Raw genomic sequence first — 11675 nt, 5'->3', positions numbered from 1 at the left:
TACCCTCTGTATGCACCGTCCCCCCCCCCCCCCCGTGAAACGCACGCTGTGCTCCGAGCTGCATCCAATCAGAGCTGCAGCAGTGAGCACGTCATCCTGTTCTTCCCCAGTGATTTGCTTGCTGACGCCATTGAGAGCAGTGCCGCGGAGGCGAGCTGAGGCAGGACAACATAAGCCCTCCCCTGAAAATAAGCCCTCTGGTGTTTTTCTGTCCAAAAAAAATAATAAGACAGTGTCTTATTATCGGGGAAACACGGTAGAATAGTCATCCAATCCAGTTGACCAGGTGACTGTAGGGACTTCCATTTTCTTCTCCTGCTTCATTTAGTTCTTTCTCAGCCTCCAACCCAACCGTTTCTCACATTACCCCAGAGTGGGGTCTAGTAGTAATAAGAAAAGGAAGGAAGGAAAGGAAATTCCACTATTGGTAGAAAGGTACTAGATTTGGTTTCAGAAGACCTCAGTTCAAATCCTGGTTCTGCTAGTTGCTATCTGGGTGATGGTAGGAAAGTCACTTAACCTGTCTGAGCATTGGTTTCTTCATCTGTAAAATGAAGGGATTGGACTAGATGTCTGTTCTATCTCTAAATCTATGGCACCTGAATCTATAAAATGAAGGGAATGACTAGATCAGGGATTCTTAGCTGGGATTCTATGAAACCCTCTGGCGTCTGTGGATAGATTTCAGTGGATGTGGAGAAGTGTTTATTTTTAAAATATGTTGATAATTATTTTTCTTTTTGCTTTTTTTGGGGGGATGGCAATTGGGGTTAAGTGACTTGACCAAGGTCACACGACTTGTAAGTGTTAAGTGTCTGAGGCCAGATTTGATCTCAAGTCCCCTGACTCCAGTGTAGGGGCTCTATTCACTGTGCCTATAACTATTTTTCAATATAGTTAATTTCCTTTGTATTTTATGTTACACACTGACAAGCATTATTCTGAGGAGTCCAGTTGCTTCATCAGACTTCCAAAGAAGTTCATGACCCAAGCTAGATTCAACCCCCCCTGAAATAAGTGATCCCCAAGATTCCTTCTATCTCTAAATTTCATGAATATGCAGCTCCTCATTCTGTCTGCACCTCTACCATCCCTCAACCAACTCCAATGACCCTGGTTTTTCAGCCCAACACTGGTTTCATGAACAGCATCCCCAATCCCATTTCATTGCTTATTCTATTCTTAACCCCACAACCCCACCATCCACTTCCAAGATAAAATGCTGAAGACATTACAAGTCTGATTTTCTTCTTAAATATAAAATAATTTGACTTCAGTTATTTGTAAACATGGGATTTTATTATCTTTTGTGGTAGAACAGAGAGGAGGGAAATCGTGCTCAAAAACAACCAATGGTAGCAGCAAAAAGGAAACTAGGTAGTCCACTTGTATAGTTTTTTATCCAGTTCCAAATAGTTTTAATGATTATTGTTTTACTGCTCCTTTGTTGAACTGAAGGGTCCTCCCCCTCAAATCCCAACACCCACTTCTCTCCTTGAAGAACTCATGCAGCCCATTGAAAGTTCCCTAAGTGTTTTCAGTGATAGTGGCAATGGAAGGAACAGGAGAGAAAGTTAAAAGGTTTTCTCCTATGTCCTCATCCCTTTCACTTAAACACTCAAGGGAAAGGGGAAAGGGAAGTTATAAATAGGGATTAATGTGGACTCATGGAGGAGACAAAGCATGGAAATATTGTTTGCTAGCATTCAAGAGGAAAAATACATCCAGCCTAGTTTGAGCTGTCCATTCTAGGAGCTGCAGTTGTAGGAGGAGGGAAGGACAATGAGGAGACAGAATGGGATGGGAATGGCAATGGTGCCATTGAGACCAGCGCCAACACTGGGGAAGTAGCAGGGGCGAAGAGAATGAAGAGCAGATTGAAATGTTTAAGTTTCCTTTCTCTCTGTCCCCCTCCCCCAAGTCCCTTCTTCCTTCCTGTTCATTCCTTCCATCCAGAGTTCCCATTTCTCCCTCTCTCCCTTTGCTCCTTCCTCTGTCCTCCTCCATTTTCCTGCACCACAGGGCCACCACCAGAGATAGAGTTGAGAGTTCCCCAATTCTTTTGATTTATTTATTTTTAAAAATTTTTTTCCTTTATTAATTTGTTTGTTTACTTTGAGTTTACAAGATTCAGTTCCCCGGTTCTTTGAGTTTCAAATTTTCTCTCTCCTCCCCTTCCCCACCTCAGGGCCTGCCCCGTGGTGGCATACAATCAAGTATAGGATCTGCAGATACTTTCACTTTAGACTTTGGTCAGGTTGAAAAGAAGGATTGTAAGGGATGGAATGAACAATGGGAAAGAAGAAACCAAACCAAACAAGAAAGAGAGAGCTGGTAATTTGCTTCGATCTGCATTGAAACTCTGTTCTTTCTGGTTCTTTGAATTTGAATTCATTTCTCTGAATGTAGACATCTCTCTCTATCATGAGTCTTTTGGAGTTTACTTGTAGCCCTGCATTTCTGAGAAGAGTCTGGTATATCAAGGCTGGTCATCACACATAGGTTGTATCTGTAATGGTGTGCAAATTTTTCCTGGTTCTGCTCTTCTCATTCAGCATCAGTTCATATAAGCCTCTCCAGGTAGATATAAAGTCCATCTGCTCTTCATTTCTTATGGTGCAATAGTATTCCATTACATTCATATACCGTAATTTGTTTATCCATTCCCCAATTGATGGGCATCCCCTTAATTTCCAATTCTTTGCCACCACAAAAAGAGCTCCTATAAATATTTTTTGTACATATGGGTCTTCCTCCCACTTCTGTGATCTCTTTGGGATATAACCCTAGAAGCGGTATTGCTGGGTCAAAGGATATGAAATTACTTATAGCCCTTTGGGCATAGTTCCAGATTGCTCTCCAGAATGGTTGGATCAGTTCACAACTCCACCAGCAATGTATTAGTGTTCCAATTTGTCAACATTCCCTGCAGCATTTATCATTTTCCCATTTTGTCATCTTAGCCAATCTGACCAGTGAGATGTGGTACCTCAGAGTTGTTTTGATTTGCATTTCTCTAATCAATAGTGATGTAGAGCATTTTTTTATATGCTTGTAGATATCTTTAATTTCTTCCTCTGAGAACTGTCTGTTCCTATCCTTTGACCATTTATCAATTGGGGAATGACTTGTATTCTTATAGACTTGACTCAATTATCTGTATATTTTAGAAATGAGGGCTTTATCAGAGACATTGGTTGTAGAGCTCCCCAATTCTATTGCTGTAAAAATAGGAAGCGTCCTGGGGACCCATGTTGGAATTCTGCATGAGTTTCCTTCTATAAAAACATGTTATTTATTACCCAATTGGTATATCATCAAAGGATGTGAACATACAGTTTTCAGAGGAAGAAATTAAAGCTATCTATAGTCATATGAAAAAAAATATTCTAAATCACTGTTGATTAGACAGATGCAAATCCAAACAACTCTGAGGTACCACATCATACCTATCAGATTGGCTAGCTTGGAAAAACAGGAAAATGATAAATGTTGGAGAAGATGTGGGAAAGTTGGAACACTAATTCATTGTTGGTGGAGCTGTGAGCTGATCCAACCATTCTGGAGAGCAATTTGGAACTATGCCCAAAGGGCTATAAAAATGTGCATACCCTTTGACCCAGCAATATCACTTCTAGGGCTATAACCCAAAGAGATCATAAAAATGGGGAAAAGGACCCACACGTACAAAAGTATTTATAGCAGCTCTTTTTGTGGTGACCAAGAACTGGAAATCGAGGGGATGCCTATCAACTGGAAAATGGCTAAACAAATTGTGGTATATGAATGTAATGAAATACTATTGTGCTATAAGAAATGATGAACAGGCGGACTTCAGAGAAACCTAAAAAGACTTATATGAAATGATGCTGAATGAGGAGAGCATAACCAGGAGAACATTCTACACAGTAACAGCCACAGTGTTCAAAGACTGATTTTGATAGACTTAGCCCTTCTCAGTGATGCAAGGACCTAAAACAATTTCAAAGGACACATGATGGAAAATGCTACTCACATCCAGAGAAAGAACTATGGAGTTGGAATGCAGAATGAAGCAGGCTATTTTCTTTTTTGCTTTGTTTTATTTTGTTTTTTCTTTCTCATAGTTTTTCCCATTCATTATAATTCTTCTATGCAACATGACTAATGTGAATGTATGTGTAGAGCCCATATGAGATTGCAAGTCGTCTTGGGGATGGAGGGGGAAGAGAAGGGAAGAAAATTTAAAACTTATGGAAGTGACTGTTGAAAACTAAAAATAAATAATTTAATAAAAATATGTTATTGATACTTTCCTTTTTTTTGTAATGTTACTATGACTTTCAATAATTCCCCTCCCCCAATAGAGCCCTTCCTTGTAACAAATAAGCATGTACTTACTAAGTAATTTAATTGATTTTATTATTAATATTATCAATTTAATTATTAATTTAATGTCTCCCCCAAAGACGTAGGAATACTTGGTTATATGTGGGAGAGTTGGTTTCTGCTACTAACTTTGTATGACTGTGGACAAGTAGCTCTCCCTACCCCTGCCCCCCCACCCCAGGCCTGTTTCCTCATCTGAAAAAATGGAGCTATTATTACTAGGTCATTATACTTGAGGTATGTTATTGGCTAAATGATTTTTGTGAAGGGTGGGCACCTAACTACCATATTTCAGACTGTCCCTATGGAAAAAAAATGTCTTCCATGAGGTAGTGTTATAGAGTGGGATAGAGCATTGGACTGGGCTTCAGAAGATCTGGGTTGAATCCTGCTTTAGAAACTTATTAGCTGCAGGATCACAGGCAAGAGAGAGCTTGGGGATCTTCATCGTGTGACCTACCTTAGAGGATTGTGGGGAGAGTGCTTTGCAACCATAAAATGTTGGTTATTGTTGCTATGGTTTGGATCTTTAGGAGCATAGCTTGTTTATGAGATGGCAACATATTATATTGTCTTGGGGTGGCTAGGTGGCGCAGTTAGTAAAGTGCTGGCCCCAGAGTCAGGAGGATCTGAGTTCGGTTCTGGCCTCAGACACTTAACACAAAAAAAACTAGCTGTGTAACCTTGGGCAAGTTACTTAACCCCAACTGCCCTCCAAAAGGAAAAAAAAAACCATTATGTTGTCTTCCCTTGTTCTCTCTATCAGACTGTGTGTACCACACAGCCAAATACAGGGACTCTTTCATGTGCATATGTCTTATGTCCATTGTAAAGACTGTAAGTTCCCCTAGGACAGGGCCTGAGAATTCCCTTCTTATTTCAGCCCCTGCCAGTACAGTGACTGAATTATAATGGCACAAAGGACTATGTGTTCAAGGTTGAGGTTTACAAACATTTGCCCAAGGGTTTCTGGGATACAGCTTTATTATTTCATGAATAGATTACATAAATGTTTTAGGTGCTTGGGTTATTGTTTTCTTCACTGTCGACTCTCAGGGCTTGGAAGAGAGATCAGAGGTCATCCAGTCCACTCCACACTTGAGCAGGAATCCCCACTTCAACATCTCTAACAGTTGAAGACCATCAGTGAGGGGGTGCTTCCTATTGCCTAAGGCAAAACATTTCCACTTTGGGCTATTCCTGATCATTAGGAAGCTCTTCCTCACCTCCCTGTAACTTCCATTCTGGGGCCAAGCAGAAAAAGTCAAATCCTTCCACTGCACCAATGGTCCTTTTCCAAACAATATACAATATACTAAATACTAATATGCTAAGAACTTAAATACAAGGGCTTGATTCAAGCCCATGAGCAGGAAGGCTTAAAGGATAGGTCAAAGAAAGGAGGGCAACATTTCATATGATTCTCTGTCACATGGCCACAGGGCCCTGGACCCTCTATTCCCACTCCTTCAACCTCATTTTTTTTTATTTTTTTGCTTTTTGGAGGGAAATTGGAGTTAAGTGACTTGCCCAAAGTCACATGGCTAGTAATTGTGTCAAGTGTCTGAGGCCAGATTTGAACTCAAGTCCTCCTGACTCCAGGGCCAGTGCTCTATTCACTGTACCACCTAACCTCTCCTCCTTCAACCTCTTATTAGGTACCACTCAGTCACTCGCTTTTATTAGAGAAATGTCTAAAAAGAGACATCAGAAGACAAATGCTAATAACTGAGTCAAATTTACAAGAAATTAAGTCATTCCCCAATTGATGAATGGTCAAAGGATATGAACAGGCAGTTTTCAGACAAAGAAATCAAAGCTATCTATAGGCATATGAAGAAGTACTCTAAATCACTTTTGATTAGAGAAATGCAAATTACATGGTCAGTTACCCTCAGGGAATAGTTGCCACAAGTTTATGCTTCCCTGTTGACCTGCCAAAAATGATACCTCAGGAAAGTCCAACCAAGTCATTGTTAAGTTACTTCAAAATAGTTACTCCCAAAAAATGATGTGATTTAATAACAAACCCATTTTGGTTAACTTTTTTTTTTTGCTTTTTTGGAGGGGGAAGGTAGGGCAATGGGGTTAAGTGACTTGCCCACGATCACATGGCTAGTTTTTGTGTTAAGTGTCTGAGGCCGGATTTGAACTCAGGTCCTCCTGACTCCAGGGTTGGTGCTCTATTCACTGCGCCACCTAGCCACCCCAATTTTTTTTAAAATTAATTTTAGGTAGCATTTCATTAATTTTTTCTACTTTAAGATTTTTTCTAAAAACTTTTTCTTCTATTTGTTCATATAGAGGGAAATATCAAATATTTATATATATATATATCTATATATGTGTATATATTAGAGATATGTTATCAATTTACCCTTTATACATTTGGGTGCCCTTTTAACAATATTGTAAAAATATCATAGGAAAAGTTATGTTTTTTTAATAGTAAGAAAAAAAGAAAAAAATTTTAAAAAGAAATGCAAATTAAAACAACTCTGAGGTACCACCTCATATCTATCAGATTGGCTAATATGATTTTTTTTAAAAAAGGAACCTAATAAATGCTGGAGAAGATATGGGAAAATTGGGATACTAACACACTATTGGTGGAGTTGTGAACTGATCCAACCATTCTGGAGAGCAATTTGGAACTATGCCCAAAGTACAACCAGACTATGCATACCCTTTGATCCAGAAATACCACTACTAGATCTGTATTCCAAAGAGATCATAAAAAAGGGAAAAGGACCTACATGTACAAAAATATTTATAGCAGTCATTTTTGTGGTGGCAAAATATTGGAAACTGAGGGGACACCCATCAATTGGGGAATGGCTGAACAAGCTGTGGTGTATGAATGTAATGGAATACTATTGTGTAATAAGAAATGATGAGCAGGCAGACTTCAGAGAAACCTGGGAAGACTTGTACAAACTGATGCAAAGTGAAATGAGAACCAGAAAAACATTGTACACAATATCAGCAACATTGTGTAATGATCAACTATGAATGCCTAAGCTCTTCTCAACAACATAATGATCCAAGACAATTACAAAAAACTCAAGAAGGAAAATACTATCCACATTCAGAAAAAAACCCAAAAAACTTATGGACTCTAAAGCCAGATCAAAGAATATATATTTTTAAAGCAATTGGGGTTAAGTAACTTGCTCAAGGTTACACGGCCAGTTATTTTGTGTGGGTGCCAAGTATCTGAGGCCGGAACCGATCCCAGGTCTCCCAACGATGGGGCCAGCGCTCTTACTCACTGTGCCACCTAGCTGCCCCCAAAGAATATTTTTTTCACTAACTTTATTCCTTCCTGTGTTTCTTCCCTTTCACTCTCTTTCTTCTTTTACCACTGTGACTAATATGGAAATAACTTTATAACTTTACATAATAGCACATGTATAAACTATATCAAACTGCTTACCATTTTCAGAAGAGGGGAGGGGAAGGAGAGAGGGAGAAAATTTTGGAACTCAAAATCTTGTTTAAAATGAATGCTGAAAATTTTCTTGGCATATAACTGGGGAAAAAATAAGACACTATTAAAAATAACATTTTTTAAAATGTGAAAAAAAGAAGACAAGTCCTTATGGTGGAGGTGGAAGACAGCTGGTCCTCCCTGTCCAGCTCACTGAACCAATAAGACCTATATTGGACGTGTAGGAGACCTATGCTACTATAAGAAAGATGCTGGTCTGTGCCTTGCTCACCCTTGTGGTGATATGAAGCATTTTTCTGAAGCTGGGATTGGCCCAGTGTCCACTATACAGGCATGTCTACTGAGTTCCCTCCTGGCAGGTCTCCTTTCTGAACCCACCTTGATTTGCCTGGAAAAGGACTCAAAGTTTCCTTCCTTTTTTGCAAAGTGGAACAAATCTACTTATACCCTGATAGAATGGGCCAGTTCTAATGGCTGGTCCCATGTCTTTTCTCTTCTCTCAAAGACCTTGCCAGAAGTTTTCAGAGGCCCAGGGACTCCCTAGTCCCCAGCTAGGCCTCTTAAACCATAGAACAGCATAAAAGCAATCTATTAGTGGGGAGCTAAGCCCTTGTGTCAAGAGGGAGCAGGTTCCTGGGATTGGAGGGTGAAACAACCCCTCTTTAGGGGATAACATCAGGATGTCAGAAGTCAGAGCATCAGAACCGAGCAAGTGTTCATCAGCTTCAATCTGAAGCCTCACTCCAGTTCATTGGGGCAGGCCAGGAAAAACAACAGTCTCCTATCCTGGAGCCTTTGGTCCTCCTAAGAGCGCAGCTTAACCTGGAAGTGCTCACAGCAGGCATGCTTCATGGTCAGTCCATAGATTGGGGTCAAGTCCACCTTCACTCCAGAGGGGACACTGAACTCCATCTGATGCAGCAGGATGGCCAGGAAGAGGAAGACTTCCCATCGACCAATAGTCTCCCCAATGCATTTCCTTTTCCCCAGGCCAAATAAAGTCACCTTCTCACTCAGAACCTTGTTGATAGTTCCATCTGCACTGAGGAATCGTTCTGGCCGGAACACTGATGGGTCCCCCCATATTTTCCTGTCACAGGAGGAACAACAGATGAGATGGAAGTTTGGGAGATAGGGTGAGGCCTCCAAACAGGGGTCAGGGCCCTAGATCCAGACTGAGAGCTGGGGGTTAGGGAACAAGGGCAATGTGAGTAGCATGTGAATGGGTACCCTACCCTGTAAGCCCTTTTCCCAGGGGACTGGCCCAGTCTAGACCTAACCTCCTAAGGATGGCCCAGAAGACTTTGCACTGAGGGGATCCCTAGTTTTCCACCTGGCTGATAGTCATCATTAGATACACCCAAGGCTCTCCACCAAGACCCCTGTCAGGTCCCAGGGTTGACTTACTGGTCATGGTTAATTTGCCATTGGTTCACAAAGACACAGCGTCCCTTGGGAATGTAGAAATTGTTCAAGGTCGTGGCTCTGGTTGTGCTGTGTGGGGTGAGAAACCTCTGTTAGGCTCAGAAGGAATTGGGGGGGGGGAGGGAATGGGTGTGTTCATGGCTCCCTGCTTCCTCTTTTTGCAGACACCCCTGGCTGCCACTGCTACTGTTCTCTTCCCTTAGCAATGACTAGGAGATCAGAGGTCATGAGAGACTGACACCCACTTCCCCTGACCTCCCTCATTCTACCCCAGAGACATTTGGACTTGTGGATGGGAAATGATTCTCCTCTCCATAATCTCCCTCTTCCCCCAATGACCTCATTTTGTCTTGTTCCTGGTGACTTCTGGGTACTAAGGAGAGCGTAAAGCTTAGGTGTAGATACCCTATCCTCTTGCTTACAAGATCTCACCTGTGCGGGATGGTAAAGGGGAGGAAGGAAGAGTGCCTGAAGGTTTCCAGGATGAAGGCTTCCATGTAGGGGAGCTGAGGTTTGTCTGAGAACTGGGGCCACCGCTCTCTGCCGATCATTGTGTCTGCAGAACAAAGGAGAGTCACAGGGAGCAGGCTCAAAGCCAGCCCTGCCTTTGGGTCTTACAGGGTTCACTACCCCCCACCCCTGCCCTGGAAAAAGTCAAGGAAGGTCTTGGCACTCACTCCACCTACCCAGCTCCTCCTGGATCTTCTTCTGAATCTCAGGCTTTGCTACAATGTACATGAGACTCCAGGAAATGGCTGTGGTGATGGTGTCAAAACCTGGGCAGAGCAGAAAGAGAATAATCACAACAATAATTATAGCCACCATCCACAGAGCTGTAAGGTTTTACATGTATTATCTCATTGTGCCTTACAACAACCTCATGAGGAAGGTGCTATTATTATCCCCATTTTACAGATTAAGGAAACAGAGAGATTAGATGATTAAGCATCTAAGAAAAGGTTTGAACTCAGATTTCTCCTGACCCTGTCTGGTGCTCCAGACAACCAACTCCATGAATTTGGGTGACATGATTCAGTCTTTCCAAATGCTTTCACCATTGTTGGGCCCTTAGGTCATTACTCTACTCCTGTGACATAGGAGAGTAGTGATTATCATTCCCATTTTATAGATGAGAAAATTGAGACCCACAGAAGCTAAGGAACTTGCTTTGGGTCACTCCAGTATGTCACTGGTAGAGCTGGGACTAGAGCCCAAGTAGTCTATGCTCTTTTAAAAAAAATTTTTTTCTATGCTCTTTTTAATGTGTAAAAGGGTCTCCCCAATATGGGCCAAGAGAAGCCAGTCATCTTCAGATCCTAGCCATTTCCTTTGGGTTGGATATTATAGATCTCTTAATTAGTGCCCATGGCAAGATCTCAAGAAGATTTTGTAGGGAAAATTTTGCTCCATGATCCCTGAGAACAAAACTCCCCCAGGGCTTTCCTGGGGAAGAACTTGTCCCTAAATAAGGGTATCTTGATAACTATAGGAATTTACTGAAAGCCATAGCTAAATCTGAAATTAAGATGACTGGTTTTCCCTTGAATCCAGATGGGGCAGGCTTGAATATAGGCTGAAAGGTCCTGGGAAAGACCAGCCTTATCCATTAACAGAGTGGGCTGCCAGTGCAATATGCTTTGAAGGATATCAGAAAGACCTGCTTTATCCCCCAAATGCTCCACTGGGTTAAATGCAAGTACGTACTTCTAGGAGGGGGTAACAAGTGAAGTATTTATCTGACATGAGCATCTTAGGGTGGCTGAGTCTACCAGATCTTTTCTAGCAACGGATCAGTTAAAAGATGGTCAGGAAAGATGCAAAACAAAAGTAAGTTCTGATAGAGAAGAAGGTAGAAAGAGGTATGGGAGAAAGGAACCCTGGGTAGCTGTGGAGGGCAGTGCCTGGCTCTGGAATGCTAGAAGGAACCTTAGGGAAGATGAGGGACCAAAGGAAATCCTGTTCAATCTCCTAGCTATGCCCAAAGCTGGAGTGGGACTGGGTATTTGTAGGGCAGGATAGAAGGTAGCTCTTACCAGCTCCAAAGATATCCAGGACGGTGTTCACTATCTTCTTTTCTGACAGCAGGACATTAGCATTCTCATCCAACTTCTTTTCCTGGCATTGTTCAATTAGGCTGTCTGTGATATCCCGGATGCAGCCCTGGTGGGGCAAGGCTAGAGGGTTAGGGCAAGCAGGATGCCAAGCCCCAAACTACAGCTCTCCTCATCTTCTTCAAACCTCATTCCTTCTCATCTCTGAACCTATGCTCAAGCTATTCTCCCTCCCTGGAATAGCTGGTCCTTTCCTAGCTAAATCCTACCCATCCTGCTAGGTCTAAGGAAATGCTACTCTTCTAGGAAACTTTCTCTAATCTCTCGGAGACTTCAGTGATCTTGTCCTTTTTTTTTTTTTTTTTTGCTTTTTGGAGGGG

General features: G+C 41.8%; 1 protein-coding gene across 1 annotated transcript in view; it reads right to left on the bottom strand.

The window, feature by feature from the left end:
- Positions 1-5334: 5334 nt before the first annotated feature.
- LOC138148483 (cytochrome P450 1A1-like) overlaps positions 5335-11675 on the bottom strand; it is a 15264-nt gene continuing 8923 nt past the window's right edge. The window contains exons 3-7 of the mRNA XM_069071163.1: positions 11278-11404; positions 9931-10020; positions 9677-9800; positions 9227-9313; positions 5335-8909 (exon numbers count right to left, since the gene is read on the bottom strand). Coding sequence (XP_068927264.1) covers positions 8624-8909; positions 9227-9313; positions 9677-9800; positions 9931-10020; positions 11278-11404 — 714 coding nt within the window. The 3' untranslated portion in view covers positions 5335-8623. The remainder of the gene's footprint in view (positions 8910-9226; positions 9314-9676; positions 9801-9930; positions 10021-11277; positions 11405-11675) is intronic.

The sequence above is a fragment of the Petaurus breviceps genome, unplaced genomic scaffold, assembly GCF_028583685.1.
Source record: "Petaurus breviceps papuanus isolate PSGF00001 unplaced genomic scaffold, PetGlider_PUasm1.0 90825, whole genome shotgun sequence".
In the NCBI taxonomy this organism is placed as follows: Eukaryota; Metazoa; Chordata; class Mammalia; order Diprotodontia; family Petauridae; genus Petaurus; species Petaurus breviceps.
The sequence above is the reverse complement of the archived record's forward strand: the minus strand, read 5'-3'. Positions and strand labels throughout refer to the sequence as shown.